The 23,608-nt window shown below is 49.5% G+C and overlaps 1 protein-coding gene across 6 annotated transcripts in view; it reads right to left on the bottom strand.

Moving 5' to 3' along the window:
• Positions 1-23,375, bottom strand: part of SH3YL1 (SH3 and SYLF domain containing 1) — a 33,607-nt gene extending 10,232 nt beyond the window's left edge. For all 6 annotated transcript variants that reach the window (XR_009344490.1, XR_009344491.1, XM_059132804.1 and 3 more), the window contains exons 1-5: positions 23,269-23,375; positions 9,289-9,399; positions 6,675-6,788; positions 3,484-3,548; positions 750-862 (exon numbers count right to left, since the gene is read on the bottom strand). Coding sequence is in view for 4 of the 6 variants with exons in the window: in XM_059132804.1 (XP_058988787.1) it covers positions 750-862; positions 3,484-3,548; positions 6,675-6,788; positions 9,289-9,399; position 23,269 (404 nt within the window). In the remaining 2 variants the exon portion in view is untranslated. The remainder of the gene's footprint in view (positions 1-749; positions 863-3,483; positions 3,549-6,674; positions 6,789-9,288; positions 9,400-23,268) is intronic.
• Positions 23,376-23,608: the final 233 nt, after the last annotated feature.

The raw sequence follows: 23,608 nt of genomic DNA, 5'->3' as shown, positions 1-23,608 counted from the left end.
GGGCACGGTATGTAAAACCATTATAAAAGGCCGTGCTGATTCCGAGGACTGCATTGTACCGAACACATGGAAAGCGGATACTTTCCGACTTTGTCTCCCTTTCTTGAAACAGGAATGTACCTTTTAAGAGTACTAAGGTCTGTGGGTTCTTCTTACACTGAGTATTTTCATGGAATTTAGAAACCTTTCTAGAAGATTGCATGTTCTGAGTTTTCAGCATTTCTATATTGCTTGAATGACCCCAAAATAGTTGTACACTACTTAGTTGCAACTACTTAGTTGTAACTAAGTACACCAGCAAACTCCATTAACAGAGGGGTAAAATGCACTCTATGTACTATACATACTACTCTAGTGAAAAGCTTCTATTTCCAATTTTCCATAATTCAGTCTGAAGAAAGTCTTTTTTCTTTCTTGATCAATGCTGCCTTTTACCAGTTAATTAAATTGGACTTGGCTCCTTCAGAGCTTAAAGGTAAATTTTATGTTCCATCCCGGTCGATATAATGGCCTACGTTTCTGAAGTATTCAGTTTTTTTTGTTTGTTCCAGTTTCAGATTTTCTCATTTTATCACACTGGCTGTACTTTACAAATTTCTTATTTCCAAACAACCTCAAACCCTCCAGGACATATATAAACCATAAACCAGTTTCGTTTCAATTGAAGCTTCTTCTTAGGGCAAAACCATGTATAATCTTTAAACCATTACTATCCAACAGCTGTCCAGAAAGTACTTTATGGTACTCACCTTCCCAGGGGCCCAACTGCCACAGTAAAATTCCCTCCAAGGGTCAGGTTACCACCTTTTGCAAAAGCTTCTACTGCTCTGTCATAATTCAAAATTATTACCAAATCTGATACCTGAAAATGAAGAGACCCATTTCTTTAAAAATAATTATGCACAAATGTCATTTAAAATATATGCTGATTAAAACTCAAAATATATACCATATGATGTAGCAAGAATTTCAGTGTAGACAGTGAAAGAAAAAGAAAGAAGAATCATTTTTGTTTTGAGCAGAGGACGTAAGCCATGGCTCTTTCCACGGGTTAGCACAGCAAACACCGCTGAGCATTCACTATGCACCAAACCCATACTGGGGGGCTCCGTGCACATTCCCGGTCCTCGGCAGGCTTGTGATGTAGGCAGTGACAGAGGTCTAGTGAGGTGACTGGACTGTCACGGTGAGAGCCGGAAGAGATCCGACAGAGGTTGTCAGGAAGATTACAAGTACTCCCTTCGACTACACATGCCAAGAAAGGCAACCAGCTAGGACTCAGGGCGTAAGATCCAGGGTCCTCAGTGACATTTCCACACTGAAGTCCCTGGCAAGGTCACGTGTCTACACTGATAAAGAGCATGTTGTCCACTTTCTTTTAGGGGCAGAAATTCAGAATAACAGAAGGAAGCTAGTTAACTATTAGTTCATGCCCCTACTGACTTAATTCTCTAAGTAAAAGCAAAAGTCAGAATGTGGGAATAATGCCCCAGATGAGCCAGCATGGAGGAGGTGCTCCCCACCACTGCACAGAGCCCAGTGCGAGCCCAGAAGTGTGGAGAGCCCTCGGGGCTGGAGGCCCGAGCCCGGTCCGGCCCCCTCCTGGAGAGCTGGTTGACCCGCGGCGTTCTGACCACTCTGCACCTCTCACCTGTTCCTGCGCACACTCACTTACCCTCTGAAGACCGAGGGTGTGTGTCACATACACCCTAGAAAAGGAAAGGCATACTGACTGAGGCTAAGAATTTGGGCTAAAAATCTAGCTCTTTGGGTGTGAATTCAACTTCTGCCTCTTGCACATCATGGGATCTTAGGCAAACAATTGAGCATCTTGAAACCTTAGCTCATTCCTCTGTTTTAAGGTGGGTATGATAACAGGAGCCACGTCCATACGTAGACTCTGCACACGCAGGCACGTGCAGAGACACGTGTACAGATGTGTAAAGGGTTAGCTGAAATCCTCTGTAAAGCCTGGTGTGTTCACCACAACTCAATAAAACATGAAAAGGCCAAACAAACTGGTGTTTCAAAGATTACTTAGTTCATATAGTTCTTTAATGTTTTCTAATGTTTTCAAATCAATTTTTCATGGGACCTACAGAAGATACCACCAAAAGAGACCGCACTTGAAAAGACCTAATAGAGATCCCAAGACAAGTAGATTCTTTTAAAAATGCTTAATTTGGATCATTTTATAAAAAGAAAATACAGTTGAGTTCCACAGCACGAACTAAGTACACCAGCAAACTGACCTCTAGGAAATACTTCACCGTGAGTCCTATGAACTGTTATTTCCAGCGCACATGTGGACAGTTTCTAAAGACTGCAGGGTCAAATAATACAGAATTACCTAGCATTTTTAAGCAAAATTAAGTAATTTTCCCCATGATTGTGTGAGCTATCTCTTACGTGCATTTTCAAGTAATACATATAAAATTGTTTTGCACAGTGCTTGGTGTGTACACACGCAGAGAGCGCACAGCTCTGGCCCCGACCATGTGAATACCTGACTGGTACTGTCCTCTGCACCTGTGGCATCGCAGTATAATTAAGGGAAAACTCTAAAAGTCAGTTTAAGAAAAAAAAAAAATGACCCTTTAATTTTCTGGGTCACCTCAATTCAGCTCTCTCTGAAGAAGAGTAAAATGACCCTGTGTTCCTTGGTGATGTCGCTTATGAGGGAACCAGGTCAAAGCTTATGAGGGAACCAGGTCAAAGCTCCACAGAGGTGGGAGAGGGGCCAGACTCTAGGTTCGTTTCCACAACTTAGAGGAAAAGCAAACAGATTCCCTGAAAGAAAACTAGCAAGAGAGCAAGTAGACAGTGTAAGACAGACACCCGGAAACGGGGTCAGCTTTCCTAGGAGGTCTGCAGTGAGTAAGATGCCAGCTCTGCCGTTAAATTTAACCCTTTCGTTAAAGAAAGAAGCAAGCCCGATCCCCCTGCAGGAGAAGCTGGCGGAGGCATGCTAACCCCAGACGACCCCCAGGAACAGGGTGCTGTGGCCGGGAGCCCACCCGAGAGGCCGTCATCACCAGGAGCCAAGTCACAAAACGAAACCATGCAAAGTGGGCATTTGAAGTAATCTGCAGGCCAGACGGGGCACAACCGTGGGGCTACCGCACCTGAAGGCAGACTGTGTGAAGCCTGGTGCACCCGGGGCCGGAGCTCTACAGCCCAACATGGACATCAGCAGCCCTGCGAGCCCAAGCCACAGGCGGCCAAGGACAATGTGGTCCCTGTGAGGCGTATCTGTTCCAGAGATGCGCGGAAGGTGGGCACAGAGCACAGGATGGACAGGCCGAGCTCTACTCCCCATGAAGAACATGGGAGACACCGGGCAGTCCTAAGAGGGCATCTCTCCGGAAAATGAAATACGGATTGCGTCGGTGGTGAAATGAGAACAGGAGGTTCTCGCCAGTTCTGTGCAGTAAGTTTCAGCTGGTTTTAGAGAAAACCGCAATTGTGTGTTTCCACACTTACCTCAATTCCCACTTCGAAGCCTCCGCCGAGCCCCGCTATCCCGATGGCTGAAGGCGCAGACCATTCTAACAAAAACAGAGACACGGACGTTACTCTAACATTAAAGCCCCTTGGCACACAAATATGGGTAGGAAAAATGCTACAGTGAGAATGAACAGTGTTTCTTTTAAAAATAATGAGACTGTGGCATTTCTCCCTGCAATTTTAATATTACTTAATAAGAGTATATATATCTGGTTAAAAGTATTTTACTGATTACAATATCAATTCACAGCAGCACTTCACAGAGCAAGTCTACAAATGAAGGATCCACATGCATGGAAGAGCCAACACCACCATTAAATCAGGGTACAAGACCACAGTTTGGTTTAAAGCTTTCTTTTTTGTTTTTAAGACTTTATTTGACAGAGAAACAGAGATCACAAGTAGGCAGAGAGGCAGGCAGAGAGAGAGAGGAAGGGAAGCAGGCTCCCGGCTGAGCAGAGAGCCCGATGTGGGGCTTGATCCCAGGACTCTGAGATCATGACCTGAGCCGAAGGCAGAGGCTTCACCCACTGAGCCACCCAGATGCCCCCAGGTTTAAAGCTTTCTAAGAGCTTTCATCTACTACACTCACCCTTCTGTCGTCAAACTACTGAAAAAAATTGATTCAAGTTGCGTTTGCTTTGACTGAAGGGTGCTAAGGTCGGAATTAGAATAACGTATTTCTGCGGGTGGGTTTCTGTTCAGAGGTTGCACACAGACAGCACCCTCCTCCAGACCCCCGGCACCTAGGAACAAACCATGGGTGAAGTTCAAAGGGTCATTGTTTCCTGCGGTATGAAGCAGCTTTTTAAAGTTCCTTCACCAACTGCTACATAAATTATGAAACTAGAGGTATATTTTTATGACAATTACCATAGACAAATTTGTGAACAAGATATTATCTATTTCATCAAAATTCAATGTACAGAATGTTGACAAAACAACTTTAAGAAATGTGACATTGCTGGGGCACCTGAGTGGCTCAGCTGTTAAGTCTCTGCCATCAGCTCAGGTCATGATCTCAGGGTCCTGGGATCGAGCCCCGTATCGCACCCCAGGCTCTCTGCTCATTGGGGAGTCTGCTTCTCCCTCTCTCTCTGCCTGTGTCTCTGCCTGCTTGTGATCTCTCTCTGTCAAATAAATCATTAAAAAATCTTTAAAAAAATGTTTGAAAGGTATTAGATATTGAGGCTGACAGACTCACAAATCCACGTCCTTTATAAACATGTGTAATTCATCCAACTGTGGAACCCTCCCGTACTGAACACATATAGCATTTGACCACTGCAACTTTCAATATTTATAAGTTTTACAAAATAATTGAGGTGTATAATTTTATTTTTTAGTTAGAGCTTTATCATAGATATAAGAGAGCAAAAGGAGTCAAGATAAGTTTATTATAATCACTTTTAAGGGTAACACAATAATAAACTGTTTCTATTGTAAATCTCTGAGGACAAAAACTGGTCTTTTTGTACCTAGTAGAACAAGAAATAGCCTACAAATTCAAGATTATTAAGATTTTAACAAGATAAATTTCCTTACACTTGAAAACTAAGTACAATAATTCCACTTGAATTAGGGAAAAAAATTAATTTGATGGGGGGAGTGTGAGATTGTGTAGATAAAGGACTTTCTGAAAGGCTTCTTGGCTTCTGAACCTAATTTTGTCTTCTAGATAACAGGATATTGCTTGGATATATTCAGAACTAATCCACCAGGCTTAGGGGAGTTTCGATTACAGAAATTAGTGTCATATAATCCCAAGTTGTTTTCCATTTCCTATGCTAAGAACATTCCCTGTCTGAAGACTGCCCATCTGGCCAGGATCTGGGGAATCTGCTGTTTCATCCGGGCAATTACAGACGGAGCAGCTGGCCTTCAGGATGGCGGGGAGGGAATGGAAAGGGCCACCTGTGGGGCGCCTGGGTGGCTCCGTCGTTAAGCATCTGCCTTAGGCTCAGGTCATGATCCCAGCGTCCCAGGATCCAGCCCTGCATCGGGCTCCCTGCCCAGCAGGAAGCCTGCTTCTCCCTCTCCCACTCCCCCTGCTTGTGTTCCCTCTCTCGCTGTGTCTCTCTGTCAAATGAATAAACAAACAAACAAACAAATAAATCAATCAATCAATAAATAATTTTTTTTAAAAAGGCCACCTGAGGTTCTGAGAGACCCCGGAGGTCGTCAGGCCTCCCCCTCTGCAGATGGTGCCCCTGTCCACCCCCGGAGGGAACAGCTCACAGACACTGAAGACCCTCTGAGTGGGCCTCCACTTTGTCTGGTGTGACCCGGAGGTCTCTCAGGAAAGTGTGTGCAGTGCTCGAGAAGAAGGGAACTTGGTTGTTTCCAGGTCATCGGCAAGGACTAAACCACGAAATGCTGGGCCACAGCTTCGGGGAGAGATTCCAACTTACTCTGGGGACACATCATAGGACACAGTGGACCTGACCACCGAGGTTCAGTGGCCACACGCCCCACATACTCCCAGATGTATCTACGGTCATTGTCCTACACTCTCTTCCAGATTAAAATTAACTTACCTACACCAAAAAAATCTATTAAGAGAGAAATATATTCAATTATATGAGCAAAATGAGAATGTTAAATCAGTATAAAAAGCATTTCAGTCGGTCATGGCGCATGTGCGTACATTCTAGATGTCGCTGTAGACGCCGGCTAAATCTTCGGGAATTAAGGAAAGTGTGTTGTGACCTCACCTCTGACAGGCCAGATGGTAGACTCCACCCCAGAAAGTAAAGCCGAATTGTATTGTCCTGACCTGCTTCCACCTTTAAAGCACAGGCTTTAAACAAAACTTTCAGGTTTTATTGTTTCCTACAGGAATAGCAGGAAGTTTCCAGATGGCTCTGATCTTCTTATCAACTCCCAGAGAATAAAAGAAAAGTTGTACCATAAAGCTGAAAATAAGATTCATATTCAACACCAGAAATGCAGATATTGTCACATTCAGTATTTGCTCCATGGAAGAAGTACAAAATGTACGTAAGACGAAGCAGATGTACGCCTGCAAGTGTCATCTAGCATTTTAAGAGGAGAAGAGAACGGGAAACCCCCGCCTTGTGGATGGGACATGCAGAGTGCACATTCCAGGGTGACAGCAGTAGGAGGATCCCCGCCAGGGGTGTCCAAAATGAAGACAGTCAACTTACTTCCGTCCGGAAGACGAGCCAGCACGACCCCACTGCCTCCTCTAGCAGTTACTAGAAATCCAGCTTTTATCACCGACAAAATGGCAAGGCCCTTCGCTTTAGCGATGACGTGGGCTGCAAAATTAAAGACATCAGGCAGGTGAGGTCTGGAGTGGACTTGCCTGAACAGACGACGTTAAGCAGACGGATGCACAGAAGTTCTGACGGGCAGGACCCCAGGCTTCTCAGGACCGTCTCAGTGGCACCGGTGGGCCAAAGAACAACTCGCCAGCGACACGGGGGCCCGATCGCCCCACCGCCCCATCCTTCCCTGTGCTGTTTCCAACACCCACAGAACCAACGCCCAGATACGGGCAACAGATGGGATTCGTGATGAGATTCTTTTAGTTGACGTGTACTAGCAGGACAAATGATTTGGAAATTTCAATTAATTGAGAATATAACCCATAAAAAACAGGTTACTATGTTAAAGGGAATGCAATCCATATGGAACCAAGTACGAAGGAGAAAGCCAGCAAGGGTGACCTGCACATGGCAGAACCTGGGCCTCAGAGCCACACAGCTGGTTCACCTTTTACCAACACGAAAATTACATGTGAGCACAGAAAAACGAAGTGATTCGCCACTTTAGAAGAGTTTTAGCTTTCGTTCAAGTATTTAAGTACCACGTGCGTCCCAGCGCACTGAGGACAGAGATTACACACTTGGTTACATCACATAGAGTGAGTTATCAGCACACGCGCCCCCCAAACACTGCCCCCCCGGATTCCCCCACACAATACTGCATCTCCCAATAACAAGGGGAGATGGCTTGATGTACTGTCCTTGGTCAAATATTCCACCAAGAAAGCCACATTGGACCTGTACTCAAATACAAGGAAATGCTCTTGAGGAGGCTCTGGAAAACACGACGTTTCTCGTGTAACTATGCACGCCAATTCAAAATGTCAACGGCAGTGTCTCAGAGATAACATGCTCACAAGCATGACGTCTGCACGTGGACATGTGGAGCCTCAGAGCCCAGCAACGAACAGCAAACGAGGCTGCGCCTGCCTTCCTCCGGGACTCTGCAAGGCTCCAAGTGCACCGTATGAGGCTGGAACCTTACTGTCTGTCACAGAGGGTTATTTCTACAGCCACATGTTGGCAGAACATCTGCTCCTACAACTCACTCTCCACTCTCTGCCCGTACGGTCAGGACTGCCTCTATTTAGACAGAACAAAAGTAGATGGACATATTTCCAATGTCAGGTTTGTTTTTAGAGATTTTCCATCCAAATTCAGGGACACTAAAATACCAATAATGCCTAAATAATTTGTGAATTAGCTTTTCATTTATAATATAGATGCACTGACTACAGATTCCCTGATGGAATTTTACTGCACTAATTGCTTGATAAATAATCCATACTCAGATGTTTCTATGCCGGGAAATACAGTTTGCCCATAAACTGGGCGAGCAGGCTGTGTTTGCTGAAACAGCTGACACATGTCAGAAATGTCTGCTGTCTCCTGTTCCAGAATATCGCCACCGAAGACTCCGTTTCTCTGGCTGAATTTTCTTCAGGCCCTAACACAGTACTTATCAAACTGGTATGTGCGGACAGATCACTGGAGGTCTTGTGAAAAATGCAGATTCTGACCCCTTAGGCCTCAGTGGTGCCTTGAGGTCTTGCGTTTTTAACAAGAACCCAGGGGATGTCCAGCGGCTGGTCCAGTCTGCACGTGGGGTAGCAAGGCTCCTCGGAGCCGGTCTTCATGATGGCAGTAGTAGTGTCCAGACCCAAATAATGATAATAATAATATTTATATAGTATTATATATTAAATATAATAATATTATTACAACAGCAAATTAAACTTTTTTAACATTTAAAGTTCTGCTAAACAACTTTAAAAAAATCTGGTGTAAGAAATTAAACTAGTTTTAAAAAAAGAAGTTAAATCCGTTTTGTGATGCAGGATCTGTTTCCCAGGCCCATGATTAATGAAGAGCGAAAGTAGCCTGAAGCAGTCCCCAAGCCAGTTTGCGTAGGAATCTTTGCTCCTGGTACCAGCCGTAGGAACAGTAGGAGTAACTGGGAGCAGCTGGTTCCCCAAAGCCCATCCTAGCCTCTGGCCTCCTGCTTCTGTCACAGACCTGCCCAGGCCGCTCTGCTCCCAGGGTGTATGGGGCAGATTTGGGGGGGGGGGGTGCTGGTAGAGGTGCTGTTATTTTCATGATCCAAAGAATCTCATGCACAGCTGGGTTAGGAATGATTGACTCATGTCTTCCCCAACCCCTACAAAACATAAATACCTGACCTCAAAAAAAGAAAACCCAAAGTTAAAATTGGTTTCTGAGATTGGCTAGTGATTCTGCAAGATAAGCTTGCAAAGGCTTCAGAAACCAAGGATGATGACAGGGGAGTTTGGGGAAGCCCAACTGGACACAACTAGGAGGAGGCCGGAAGGGGTCTCTACGGGGGAGCGGGGGTGCCCCAGGAGCCCAGCCGGCAGACCACCAGGAGGAAAGCAGTGCTCTGCGGGCCTGCTGCCCCTGGGGCCTCCATCTGAGTGCACCCAGCAACTAACGCACGCAACCCAGAGAAACGAGAGGCACATATTTTATTTACCAGGAATGATCTTATCAGGTCCGTTTCTGGAGGTTATTTCCGTGAATTCTCTCAGAATTTTAGCAGCCTTTTTTGCTTCCGATTTCAAATTGGAAGGTATAGGATTATTCACTGAAAGATTAAAAAAGGAGATTTTAATGAAAAAATCTAGTAAACGGAGTTAGATATGTATTATGGTTTCAGTTTTTCTGAGCATTGACCAATTCCATCCTTCTAGACAAAATAAGTGACCTGAAGACCCTCAAATTATTGTCTCATCTCTGTTTTCCTGATAACATCAATTCACTCTGAGATTGGGAAACCCTACATTCTCAAAACGCCAGAAATTATAAAATCCTGGGATTCTAAAAGATCTTAAACAAAGTCCAATCTCCTAATTACGTGTCTGCTCTCTGTAATTCTTAGCTCACCTCAATACTAGTTAAAAGACATTAAAATCTGAAGAATTAACAAAAGATGTAACTTACAACTGTGTGTAATAAAAAATACAATATTTATCTGGATATTTTTGTCAGAATACTGAACTATCTGCATAGATTCTCCTTGTGAATAAAATTCTGAGACTTGGGAAGTGAGCGACCACTCCTGTGTTTGCACAGCCCCAGCTTTCAGGCCTGCCTGGGTGTCCTCAAGTCACGCAAGCAGTGTTTGTCCCCAAAAATGCACAGACAACCCTTCCAGACCCGAAGTCTGTGGGGACAGATCACCCTTCTCACAGGAAAAGCGATCTGAAGAGCCAAGGAGCCCACGAGGCGCAGATGTCGAGTCTGTGGCTCAAGCCATCAAATGCCTTTTTTATTGCAAAGACAAGGTTTTCAGCTCAGAAGTTCACCTGCTTCGGTTCTTTCCGTTTCTGTTCTCAATAGATGCTGGTTGTTCCTTAAATACTTGAGCATATTTTAAAGGGTGTTTTTTTATCCTTGTCTGATAATTGCATCATCTCTGGCCTTTCAGGATCTGCTTTTGACAGATCTTTCTCCTCGTTATGGGTTAGATTTTCCTTTTTCTACCCACTTCTGGCAAAACCAGATGGTTGCCGGACCCGGTGAATACGCTGCATGTTGGGTCCAGACTCTGTCGTTGTCTCTGGGGCCGATGCCCTTGGCAGCAGGCAGTGCCAGGAACCCTGCGTCAGCTCAGTCTTCCCAAGGCCTGCTTTTGCGGGAGCCGGGGCGCCTGTCGCGTGCTGGGGACGGAGCCCTGCAGCCAGGTGCGGCCCTCCGGGCTCTCTCAGTGTCCTGGGGCTTCACGTGCTCACCCCCCCCCACCCCGTGCCGGAGCTGCGGCCCCTCCAGCGCTGAACTGAAAACTGGTCACATCCTGGCTCCTCGGTGGTGGCTCTTGGCTCCACGGCACTCACAGGGATTTGTGGGGTCCCCTCGCAGAGTGCTGGAGTTCGCCCTCGCCCTGGCCCCCCTGGGCCTGCGAGTGTCTCACACAGCGCAGCCCGGGCCCCAGAGCACATCCTGGCCCAGCAGCCGGGGAAGGTGCCTTCGGGCAGGAAAAGAGGCGGCCTCCTGGCTCCGGCCTCCTCCGAGGTCCCAGGCACGCTCACCGGGTACCCCACGGGTGCAAGCACACACCCGCTCTCTTTTGCCCAGTTTCGAGGGTTCACAGAAAGTGGCAGGGCGTTTCTCTGCCACGAACCCCCCAGCTTTTACTGGCCGAGTAACGGGAAGTCTCTTTGCGTCCCGTCAAGTCTCTTAGCGCTGTTCTGTTTCGTATTCATTTGTAAAGTAAGGAAATTAATCTTTTTCTATTCAATAAGTCACAAATATTGATTTGCTGTTTGCCATTTCTCTTTTGAATTTTCTTATGATGTTTTTTCTTCTTTTTTTTTTTTTTAAGATTTTTAAGATTTTTGGGACGCCTGGGTGGCTCAGTTGGTTGGACGACTGCCTTTGGCTCAGGTCATGATCCTGGAGTCCCGGGATCGAGTCCCACATCGAGCTCCCAGCTCCACGGGGAGTCTGCTTCTCTCCCTGACCTTCTCCTCGCTCATGCTCTCTGTCTCGCTCTCAAATAAATAAATAAATAAATCTTTAAAAAAAAAAAAAGATTTTTAAGATTTTTTTTTTAAAGATCCATTCACTCGACAGAGGGAGCATAAGCAGGGGTGCGGACAGTGCGAAGCAGACTTGCTGCCGAGCAGGAAGCCGGAGTGGGGCTCGAGGCCAGGACCCTGGGATCACGACCCGAGTCAAACTCAGACGCTTAACGGACTGAGCCACCCAGCTGCCCCTTATGATGGTTTTTCTACTTCTGTCTTCATGAAATCAAGTTCACCTTCTCTTCTAAGTTTTACAAGTGTCTCTAACTAAACGAAATGATTCCCAAGTTCATATGGAAAAACAAACAAGCAAGAGAATATAGAGAAAAAGTATGTAAAAGAATGAGGGGGACAAGTTCTGCCAGAAGCTGCAACGTACGGTGATGCCTGCGTATTGTACCGTAGAGGCAAAAAGAGGCGGGAAACCCAGTTTTACAAAACAGAAAATTCAGAAACTGACTCGAACATATAAAATAATTTACTACATAATAAAGACAGCACCTTAAATCATTGCAGAAAAGCTGTATTACACAATAACTGGTGATCTCTGGGGAAATTCATCCACTGCCTCATATAGCAGACCGCTGTAAACTCCAAATTCATCAATGACTTGAAATGCCCAAAATCAAACCATGAAAGAACCAGAAATTACATGAGAATTACTTTTCAAATTCATAGTACAAAAGGCCTAGGTATGACCAAAAAAAGTCTATATTTTTAAATGATCAGAACTTATGGCATAAGCATACTGTGAACCAAAAGGGAACCGTACACACATGCAAACACAGAGGGAAACGGCCCCTCCGACTCTGGGCACCCACCGCACTACTGTCTGCCCGACGCTCGTTGACCCCTGCTGCTGAACGTGTGCCCTATTTCCACTTCCAGCTTCTGTAGATAGAGCCGTTCGCTGGCGACTGTCTTCAGATAGGGCCCTAAACGCTGGAACTGAGCAATCAGAGAGACTCAAGATCCGTTAGCTGTTTATTAAACTGCCGAACTGTCCCCCCAAAATACTACCCAAGTTTAACTGGCTGACACCCCACTGAGTAGCACCATAAAAAACTCCACTGTTACGGCTGACACTGGGAAAGGCAAAGTCTGTACATCAGAAAAACAGGATGACAAATTTTATTTGAATTTACCTGAATACTAGCAAATTTTCCTTTTGTTTGATTATATTTCCTGTTTCACATATTTTCTGTTCATATACTTTGACTTTTTCTGGTTCCATACTCCTTTTGCCCATAATTTTAATCATGTTGTAAGTCTATGTCTCAACTTGCTTTAAAAAAAAAAAAAAATATTTAGAGTTTTCAGCATTTGTTTTTAATTTATATGGCAATATTTCTCTGGGTTTTCTACTGTTTTCTTCTTTCTACTACTGTGACTAAAGGCCTTGATTAAAAACAAAAACAAAACCAAAACTGATACAGCCAATATTCCACGTTCTCTACCCAAGCTTCTATTTTACATTAAATATTTGGTCCATCTCAAACTTTCATTGGCATAGGATAGGAAGAACCTCATATTTTTTACATACACAACACAACTTACTGAATAATCCACAGCACTTAAAAGTGTCACCTTCTTGACAAAAGCAAGGAAGATATATTCATATATTTACTCACATACTTAAAAATATATGACAGAGATGATGTGGTAGTTTAATAAATTATTCTGGAACAAATGGTCATTCAAATAAAAACAAAATAAATTTATATTATAATATCACATCATACAAAAAAATTCAATACATGATTGCCTTAATACTAAAGGCAAAGTTTAATACTTTTAGAATAAAAGTAACCGAAAATATCTTTATTTTCTGTGCAATGAAGGGTTGCCCTAAACAATGCACAACTATAATAGGAAACTACAGATATATTCAGCTACAGTAAAGTCAAGAAAAAGTGTGTCAACATACATTTGAAAATAAAATACAAGGGAGAGGTCGGAAGATATCTGTCATATGAATAAACGGCAGCTATCTAGGGTTCAGAATGCACAGAGATCTTTAAAATTCAGTAAAAACACACATAGCACAACGGAAAACTGGGCACAGTATTCGATCAGCTGATTCACAGAAGAGGGAAACTCTGAGGCCACCACCTGAAAAGCTGGACGTGCCCCGTAAGGCCATCGTGAGTCACCAGTGCTCAGTCCCCGGGCCGGCAGGCGCGGGACGGTCTGCCGGTGCGTGTGTGGTCGTGACAGGAGTAGGAGGACCCCAGGGAGGACGGCAGGCGGGGCCGTCCCTACAACCCGCGTACTTCGCTCCCCGCTGAAGTCGCCAGTAAAGGTCCCCAGGTGTGCTCACTGAGGCCGTGGTGAGTTGAATGCTGGCCCCCAAATTCGTGTCCACCTGAACCCCGAGAATGGGACCTTGTGCGGAAAAAGGGTCTTTGCAGATGTAACGAAGGTCCCAAGGGGCGCTCCTCCTAGGCTACCCGGGTGGGTGGACCTGAATCAGAGATGTGGACACACATCTCTTGTGGGGCACAGAGGAGGGAGCACAGTGGCCGTGGAGCACCTCTGGGCCCCGCATGCCCGAGAGCCCAGGAGAAGGGGCCCCGCAGGCCTAGGAGGGGGTTGGCCCTGCACAGAGCAGATCAGTTCCCGCCAGTGTGCAGCGCCCGGAACCAGCACCACATGTGCAGAGGGGTCGCTGAGGCAGGGCTCCCCTAGCAAACGAAGAAGAACACGTAGAAACACACACATTCGAGGAAGGACGATTTCCCTCAAGAAGAGGCTGATCAACACGGTCCGGTGTGGCCTCAAGCCCGTGCTCCATAGATACCGACCAACTGGCAGACACACGCCGGAGGGAACATGGGAACAACAGAAGCAAAACGGCTGCACGAAGACACACGGGGCATCGTGACGTCCACGGCAACGTTTTGAGGCACGAGCAAAAATATGTTTTGTACAAAATACAGAATTTATAGCAAAATACATATATTTGTGTGTAAAACTTATGTATACAATATACATATGTATAATCGAAGTATAATGCTATTGGATCCGGGGGTGGGTGGTCCTGGGGAAGGCATCTGGAGGGGCTTGTATCTTCCTCCCTTCCCTGTGTAGTGGGCCGTGCGTGTCGATTATGCTGTCCTCAATAGTCCCTTGTGGGTCTGAAATATTGTATAATGAAGACTGGTCGGCAGAAGCGGAATATTATGTAATTAAATATTTGCTATATTAGAGGCACCTTATGACCCTGCTGTAAACATTTCTATTACAGGTAATGACCCCATAAGTTGTCTATCATTTCGAATCTGACCTCGCAGGGCCACAGCATTCGTTGCATGAAGAGGCATGGAAAAGCAGAAACTGTGCGCTTCCCGTTGACACACTCCTGTGCACACACAGAGACCCCACCCCACCCCGGCCCCGCACACACAGGCCAACAGGCCTGAGCAGAATTCTAAGGGGAGCCTGGGAGGGAAGCTGTACACTAAACACTTCTTTGCTGTGGTTTGCATTTGGATGACACGGACAGTTCTGGAATCTGAACTTTTAGGAGCTCACAGAGAGTTACTCCTCATCTTCTCAGTCATGTACTTATTTAGAAATAAAACTATCCCATCTTCAGGACGGTACTGAGATACTGAAAGCTGATAGTCTTTTGGGACGGCTCCTTTTATTGGCAATGGCTCCTTCTAAGCACAGAAATGAACACAGAAGAATCTTCAGAAGCACAGGGAAGCAATCTTCAGACAGCCGTCAAAATTATGTCAACTTACTAGCAATCTTTAAATCTGTCCTATTATTAATGCTTTGATTATACAGTTTGGATTTAGAGGGTCTCAGAAAAAATACAAACTAGAAAAATTCCTTTAAAGTCCATTTTATGGAGGTAGTTTTTAGCCCTGACTCCAGCTGGCACACGAATGACACACAATTGTTTCATGTATTCCCCGTGACCTAGAAAATACATATATGGCAAGGGGCATTTCCAGCCTCCAGTTTTCCACATCTCCTGCACAGGACGGGGCCAGCGGATAGGAGTTAAAAGCCACGAGGTGAGCACGCACAGTGACAGCAGTGGCTTCATCTCCCTCTTGGTGGCTGAGGAGGAGACGGGGTGTGAGTCGGGAGATGGAACTGGAGAACTACCACAGAGCCGCCTGCCCCTAAGTTACACGCCCCACTGTCCCTCGCAGCATAACGGACGGGTGTCTGAGTTCCTCACTCCTGTGCTGCCGGAGACCGGGCAGCGCAGCGCACCTTTCACGGGACGGGCCAGCGGCGCCCAGAGGTTCCGTGTTGCAGGCTGTGTGGCTGGGCTGGCCGGCCGCCTGCCCATGTGGGTCCTTGTGTCCCCGCGGCGCTTCTCTCCACCCTCTCTCTCCTGTCGCTGTCACAGCCCCAAGGGGGATGGACAGAACGTCCCCGGGTCAGTGCCTGGGGAGAGCAGCCCGGACCCAATGCGCACACTGGACGGCGGTCCCTGAAGGAGAGGCTCTTGCTGGGCTAAGTGACTGAGATCTGGAGGCTTCTTACCGCAGCTAATATCACCCCAATCACCACGTTTCCAACATCACTTGTGCTCTCCGAAGAAGAAAGATGGTGGGGAAGAACCTGCGACTTTCATTCTGGACTTAATTTGGCTTGTCCTGCATCCGTGCTGTCCGCTCACTGGTCTGGAGAGGCGGGAACGTGACCACCAACACCGAGCACGATCCGGCCTCCGCTAACGTGCTCGGTTACGGGGTTTCCTCACACACTAGTGCACGTCCTTCTAAGAGGAGCCAAGCAGCAGCTTTGCCTATTAAACGTAAAATGTAACAAGATGCACCTTCTCCACACCAACGCCTCTCAGTGTGCCCCGAAAGCGACGGGCAGCTCTAGGGCCCTACTCCGTGCTGTCCTCGGGCGCCTGAGCTCCGCGGCAACCCCCCTGCCCTCCAGAGCCAGAGCTCAGCCCGGGGTGAGCCGGGAGGAAGAATGGGAGCAGCAGGTTGCGAGGGCGGTCGGCGGTGAGAGTGACTCGCCCTGGATGCGCCCAGGGCTGAGGGAGCACTCAGCCAGGACGGGTTTGGGGGAGGTGCACACTCCTTGGGGAGGACGGCCACGTTCTCCCAGACTGGACCTGCTCTGGGGCTGGTAGGCCACCTTCGGGGGGGGCAGGCCGTCCGCAGCCCCTGGCACGGGCCTGTGGTTGGTGTCTGGGCGCCGGCAGGAGCTGTGAGTTCTGGTTTCTGAGTACAGGGGCCTCTCCTGGGCCTGCGGCTGGGTGGCTCTACTGGCGTCCTCTCGCCACACAGCTGACCTTTTCCGTCTCTGGTGATGTCCCTCCCACGGCCACGACTGGGGAAAGTCATCCCTGTGCCTGCCTGAAAGGAGTCATCCTCTAAGGGCTGCTGCTGCTGATCCCGGAGCCCACACTGAAGGGCACCCTGGGAGCTGAGGGGCAGGAAGTGGGAAAGGGGACCCCCTCGGGGTCGGCCAGCGGTAGCCCTGGGCCAAGTCCAGCTACCATCTATTCACCTGTGGGCAGGGAGGTAAGAAGACTCTTACATTTTACCAGCTAAACAAATTAAATCAAAAGGATAATAATATTTTGTGTGAAAACACATCCTCATGGATGTAACCGGTGAGATCAGTTCTGGCTGAACATGCGTGATTTACTTTGATGAGAAGGAACATTAACTTTGAACCTCAAGTAGCAACATGTTCTCCACATAATCACATCTGACTCCTCACAAGACTTGCATTACAAAGAAAATTGCTCAATCACTGTACTTCACTTTTTATCAACTAAAAAAACTGGTCATTGTTTTCTGTCTTGTTGTGGAAGTGTCTACATATAACCTCAAATTTTGTTTACCCTAATATACGTACTATCCGGTCCTTTAAGGAAAACCATGGGCAACCTCTGGCCTCTTGAGATGTAACTCATTTGTCAAGACCAACTTAAAACGCTGCTTCTAAGTGAAACCATCCCGCACAGCCCTGGGATCGCGGAGCTCCTGCCGGGGCTGAGTGCGGCGAAGGGCCGTCTGAGCAGGGACGCGGCGGTGGGTCGACGAGGCAGCCTTCCGACTCCGGCTGCCCCTGGGGCTGTCCTTCCCGGGGCTGCAGAGCTTCTCCACTGGGGCCCCCACCAACCAGGCAGGGACCTGAGGAGCCCAGGGACAAACCTGCCCCTGGGTCTGGTTTCTGGGTTCTCACAAGGACCCGGCAGCCACCATGGCTGCTGGCACAGCCTTGATGCACCCGCAGGAAAGCGTGAAGAGCCAGGGGCCGGGCCTCCTCCTCAGTCTCGCCAGGTCCCCCGGCCCCCGGCCTCCACCCTTCTCCTCCTCTTCACCACCAGCCTGGCCCAAAGGTGACCAGTTCTCGGGCGGCTACCCCAAGCCTCCTGCCTGGTTTCTTGGTTCCTCGTCCTGACCCCCTATGGTCACTTCTCCACAGAAATGTTCCATTTAAGTAACAGCTCAGAGAATGGCACCCCATTGCTTACCTCCGAGTTTTCCCATCATCTTTAGTCTGCACCACAGCCTATATCCTTACGCTGTAGGTCAACCGCACACATCTGTCTGCACCTGTATCTGTCACATCTGCCAACCAGGGACTCCTGTCTGTCTGTATCTACGTATCTGTCTGTCCACCCTCTCATCCGTCTGCCTATCATAGTCTTTCTTGTACGTCTCTTCCGCCACAAGGCAAGCACGAGGGTTAAGTACTCTGACGATCTCACTACCTGTGGCATCTCTAGCACACGCCATCATGACACACGGTAAAGCGGCCGACTTGGGAGCCAGAAGGCCTGGTCGAGGGCATTGCCCCACTAGCTTCGGGTTTGAACTGATGCAGGCCTAATCTTGCCCAGGGCTGGATCGCCTGGCAGATAAGCACGGCCTGATAGTCTCTGGCCTTTTCCTCTCATCCTGGGGTCTCTCTCAAAGAGCCCCTTGCTGATCGACCACAAACATCTCTCGGGCTTGCAGGCCGGAGAAGCCTTGAGAAGAATTATTCTGCACCTCGGACACTGCAGAACTTTAGGTGCGCACTGTGATAGATGTTTCCTCCCTGGGCTGATGTCTGTCCAAGGCCTTCACAGCCGAGCCACTGATACACCCCCTGCCTGCTGCAAAGGGAAAGCCTTTTCGCCCTACTTCTCTCCTATATACTTAGCTTCTCCAGATAGCTTCTCGTTTGCCATTAACCTATACCCTGTTTTCCTGGAGACCCCAGAATAAGTTACCAAAAAGCACATATTTGTGCTACCTCCCATGGCTTTCTGAGGGACATGATTACTCAAGAAGCAAGACCCTGTCTCCTATCCCTGACGCCAGCCTGTACCCACTATAGCTTAACTAAATGACATGTGCTGAACAAAGAGAAATTGTCTGATGAGTGCTTGAGTCCTCTGATGTCCTTTGCATGAAGGTAACCCCCTGCCCCAAGTAAGCTGCCTACATAAGACGCTCACTGAGCGGCCATAAGCCGGAGGTGCCTGACCACTGACCAGAACTCACTGTCTGGCCTCTCGTTCCTCTTGCCGACACTGCCCCTCCCTCGGGACACCTGGACCTGCCGAGGCTGGACACCGACACCCGACACATGCAGCTTTTGGAAATTAGAGGTCAAATCCCTGTGAGGACTAGATGGAGTTCACATACATACAAAATCCAATGGATTTAGAAAAAAAAATGTGCTGAGTAATAGAACATTTCTCTGTCTCTCAGATGTTATAATATTTCCCCAACCTCATGAGAGAGGAGGGCCAGAGGGAAGAAAGGGACAGGTTCATGTGCAGTGCCTTCAAGGAGCCCTTCCCACATCCTCTAAAGAAAGGGAGGAAGAGAATGGGGAAGGAGACCCAAGGGGGTCTGATGGCCATGGGACCAGGACTGTAGCCCCTGCATGCCCAGGGCCAACAGGGCTCACCCCATGAAGCTCCTGCCGGCCCAGGAGGCATGGGAGAGCCGGCAGTCCTGCCCGCAGGAGGACACTGCACTCTCCTCTTGGCCAGGACTGTCAGAGCCTTGCGCATACAGCAAGGGGCAGCTCGGCAGCGTCCCCAGGGTCAGTAGCATTTGAGGATCCAAAGCAAATCTGAGTGGACAGTGCTAGCCCAGGCCTGGCGTTGGCCTGAAACACGACTTCCTCCAGGGAGAAGGCAGACACACAAATCGGACAGAAAACCAGGGCTCAAGACACGTTTTCATATTTTCAGCACTTGAGTTTGTGATTTGAAGCTCACACGCCCCACTAGCTTCTCTTCCTACTTCCCTTGTGCTCCCAACTTTTTCTTTTCGCACCACTAAACTACAAGCCTCACGGGCCAGAAGCAGGAGGTTGACTGATCTGTGCCCTGCAGCGCCTCGTGCATGTGTCTGGGCACCCACGACAATGTCCTGAACCGGATTAGCAGACTGGGGCAGAAATGTGTTCCTGCTCCTCCTGAAGGCCTCCGTCTCATTTCAGAACCAGCACAGGTCGCCTCTTTCACGGACGCCATCTCTGGAATGGAGCAGGTGACCCAAGTGTGCAAATCAGAATAAATCTTGGGCCACAGCAGAGCTTCAAACCAAAGCTGAACCATCGGCATCTCAGCAAAGGCTTGTGCAGAGCTGCTGGAATTCCTCTCTTCCAGGCACGTCCCTTTGGACTTGCTCCAAGACTTTGTCACCACAAGGGGAGAGCCTGAGAGCACAGCCATGCAGAAGGGCCCTGCCCCAGAGCTACAGAGAGAGTGGGGCTCTGCTGGCCCGGCTGGAGCCCAGGACTAAGGAACAGCTAAATCCACTGCAGCGCGGAACTGCCCAGTCACTTGGCCCAGCACGGCTTCCCTTTCTGCTAAAGCCAACTTGGATCAGATTTTCTGACACAAGCAACTAAAACTCGGTAAATAGTACATAAATCTTATCCCCGAAGACTTTCTGCTGTGAACCCTATCAAGCAAGCAGAACTGAGCCAGTCAAGTAAGCAAATTCCACAGCTGAGAGCTGCTCTTGCAAACATCCTGCTGCGGAGAAAGGTCGAAGCCTTTTTTGTAAACACGGAAAGGGGGCTATGGGACTTGGGAATTCAGATCTCGCCTGCAGGGCCTGCACAACACAGAGTGGGTCTCTAAGCCCTGTACACTGGGGGTTCAGCAGCCCAGTCACGGCCAGGATGCCTTCAGGTTCAGCTGGACTACATGAGACTCCAGATACTTTGCTTTAGCACAGACTTTATTAAATTGCCTGGTCGTAGCTACTACAGTGAATTTCTCTGTCAGAGTCAGCAAATAGCAATAACAATTTAGACATGGCCCTCCGTTTCCTGTCCTCAGCATCAAATCATGGCCCACCCACTTCTCTCCTGCACCATAAGGGATACAGACAGCACCGTCTGCTCCAGAGGCATCACTCTGACCCTGAAGTTATGAAAATACAGGTCATTACTAAATAGGCCTTTTAACTTTTAAATCATAGTTAGCATCTGAACATTCATAAAAGTTTTGAGTCTCGGAATCCCAAGGTGAAGCCAAATCGCTAAGAATATCCAAGTTTCCTCCTGAGAGTGAATGATTGCCAAACCTTGAGCTAAGAAACTTAGCTTAAAATTTTCTTTAAAAAGTGATTAAAACAGGGTGCCTGGGTGGCTCAATGAGTTAAGCCTCTGCCTTCAGCTCAGGTCATGATCTCAGGGTCCTGGGATGGAGCCCTGCATCGGGCTCTCTGCTCAGCAGGGAGCCTGCTTCCTCCTCTCTCTCTGCCTGTCTCTCTGCCTACTTGTGATCTCTGTCAAATAAATAAATAAAATCTTTTTTAAAAATTGATTAAAACATCTGAAAATGTCCTTAATAAGACAATTTTATTTTAAATTAAGTTTCTAAAATACTGGGAAGAAAATTTTTACTTTGGAAACCTGAAAAGCTTGAAAGGAGCTTAAGCTAGGGAAATGATTTACATATTAATCATAGGCAGTAAACTAGATGCTGGGTTGCTGGGGCCAACTTGCCACCTGGGGAGAGAAACTGACCTCGGTTATGCACCCTGCACCCACTTCTCAAGGCCAGGGCTCCCCAGATTTTCCTTCATATCAACAAGTACCAACAATGCTATGAGAGAGGCACCTACAGAAAAAAGTTCAAAGTTTAGAAATGGTTTTCCAAATGCCCATTAATTATTGACCAAAATATTAAGCCTTATAACTTACATGAAATAAAGGTTAATTTACTGAATTGATAAAACCCTAACCAAAATCAAAGGAACTAGAATGCTGCTAAGGAAATAGAGAGAACAATTAGATTAAATTTTAGTCAAAGGAAACTTCATACATGTACGAAATTTTCAAGAAGGCTCTGGTGTATGGCCCTTCGCTCAGAAGCCTTGTTACAACATTACCGTCCTGAGTGCCCCTGCCACTGCCCGACAGAGGGACACTGTTTCTCAAGCCGATTCTGAGCTCTCTGTGGCCTTGGTTAAACGACTTCCTTTGACTCTAGGGGACGGGACTGGTCAGTTCCAGAAACCAAATCCAGTCTCTCTGGTCACATCCGCAGCCTTCCTGGTCCTTACTTTAAAGTGTCCATACTTTTGTGTGTCCATACTTTTGGCTGTTTGAACCCCAAACATTAGTGCGCCCTGCGATTCTGTCCTCCCCCCGGCCCCAGGCGCAGATGGGGCGGAGAGGACGTAGCTTTCAGCGTGGAGACCCTCGATTTACACCCGCTTCATCTTTCAAACTGAGGAGCGACCCTGGCTCACGGCCGGAACCCATGCACGTCTGACCCGCAGGTACAAGCAATGGGCTCTTCTCCCAAAAACAGAACGTGTGCTTCGGTTTTAAATCGCGCAGGACCGTGTCCTACCCTGACACACTGGCCGACAAGGCAGCGGGTCGAGGACGTCTAAGACCGGAGCCGCCGGACCGCACCAGCGTCCCCGGCGCGCGGTCTTCAGCGAACGTGGGCACCGGACGGCTCCGGACCCGCAGAGACGGACGCGCTTCCGAGTGTCGCACAAGACGAGGGTGAGGGTGAGGGTTTTCTCGGACGGAGTCTGCTCACACTCGCGAACCCCACAGCCGGTTCCCGGGGTAAACAAGGCGGCCCGACGGGAGCCGCGGACACCCGGCTGCCCTCACGTCCCGCGCAGCTCCCCAGGGACGGAGGCTCCAGGCCACCGGCTTCGTCTGGAGGGCGCAGACCTAACTGACCTCCGCGCTCATCGGGGGCCCCGGGCCACGACCACAGCCCCGACGACGAGAACGCAGGACACGCGTGTCCCGGAGGCGGAAGAAAACCCGGAAACCCCGTCCCCTCCCGCCAGATCGTCCCGGGCCCCTCAGACTCGGACTCGCGGGCGCAGGGGCCGGGCCGGGTCCTCCTTCCCCTCGCAGCCCGGCGGCGGCTGGACGGCGCGGACACGCGTGTGGAAACGAAGGGAAACGCCCGCGGCCGCAGGTGCGCCTCCTGTCCTGGCCGCCACCCCCGGCCCCGCGCGCCCGTCGCGCGGTCCAGCGCGGAGAAGCCGCCGCAGCCCCGACAGCCCCGCCGTCCCGGGCGCCGAGCGGCCACCCCGCCCGCCCCTTGTGCCCCCGGAGGCTGTCCACTCCCAGGCCCCCCCCCCCAGCCTGGCCGGTCCCCGCCCGCGGTCCGGCGCGCCCGCCTCGCCGCGTCCCTTCCCGAAACCGACGGGGAAACACGGTCTCGGACCTCGACGGTCACGAGCGAGTCTCAAGTCCGTGAGCCGCAGCGGCCGCGTCCGGGGCGGGGGCCGGTCACTCCGGTCCGGGGCGACCTGCGAGCGGACGCGCGTCCCAGACGCACCCCGGCCCCCGCCCTCCCGCGCCGACCGCCGACCCCGCGGCTCGGCTCACGGGGAAGGGGCGACCCCAGTCCGGGGGGACCCCGCGGCCCGGCTCAGGGGGAAGGGGCCACCCCAGTCTGGGGGGCCGCCGGCCTCGCCCACACCCGTACTCACTGGCGACCCCGAGCAGGTGCCCTCGGCGCCCCGACCGCGCACAACCGCCGCCGACAGGAAGGGCTGCGCGCTGGGCCCGCCCCCCGGGGCAGGGCGGCGCGGGCGGGGCGCACCTGGGCAGGTGAGGGGGCGGGTGAGGCGACGCCGTCCCGCCCCGAGCGCGCGTCCCGGAACTGGGCCCAGCCGGGCCGACGCCGCCCCGAGCGGACCGCTGCGGGCAGGGGGTCCGGCGGGGCTCTCGGGGCGCGGGCGGGCTCCGCTCACCCCCGGCTCGCGGTGCGGGGCGACGGGGGACAGTCCTGACACTCGGGCACCCGCTCGGGACTCCGCCCTCGGGGAT

Source organism: Mustela lutreola, chromosome 9 (genome assembly GCF_030435805.1).
Source record: "Mustela lutreola isolate mMusLut2 chromosome 9, mMusLut2.pri, whole genome shotgun sequence".
Lineage (NCBI taxonomy): Eukaryota > Metazoa > Chordata > Mammalia > Carnivora > Mustelidae > Mustela > Mustela lutreola.
Note: the sequence above shows the minus strand (reverse complement) of the source record. Positions and strands in the feature narration are given on the sequence as shown.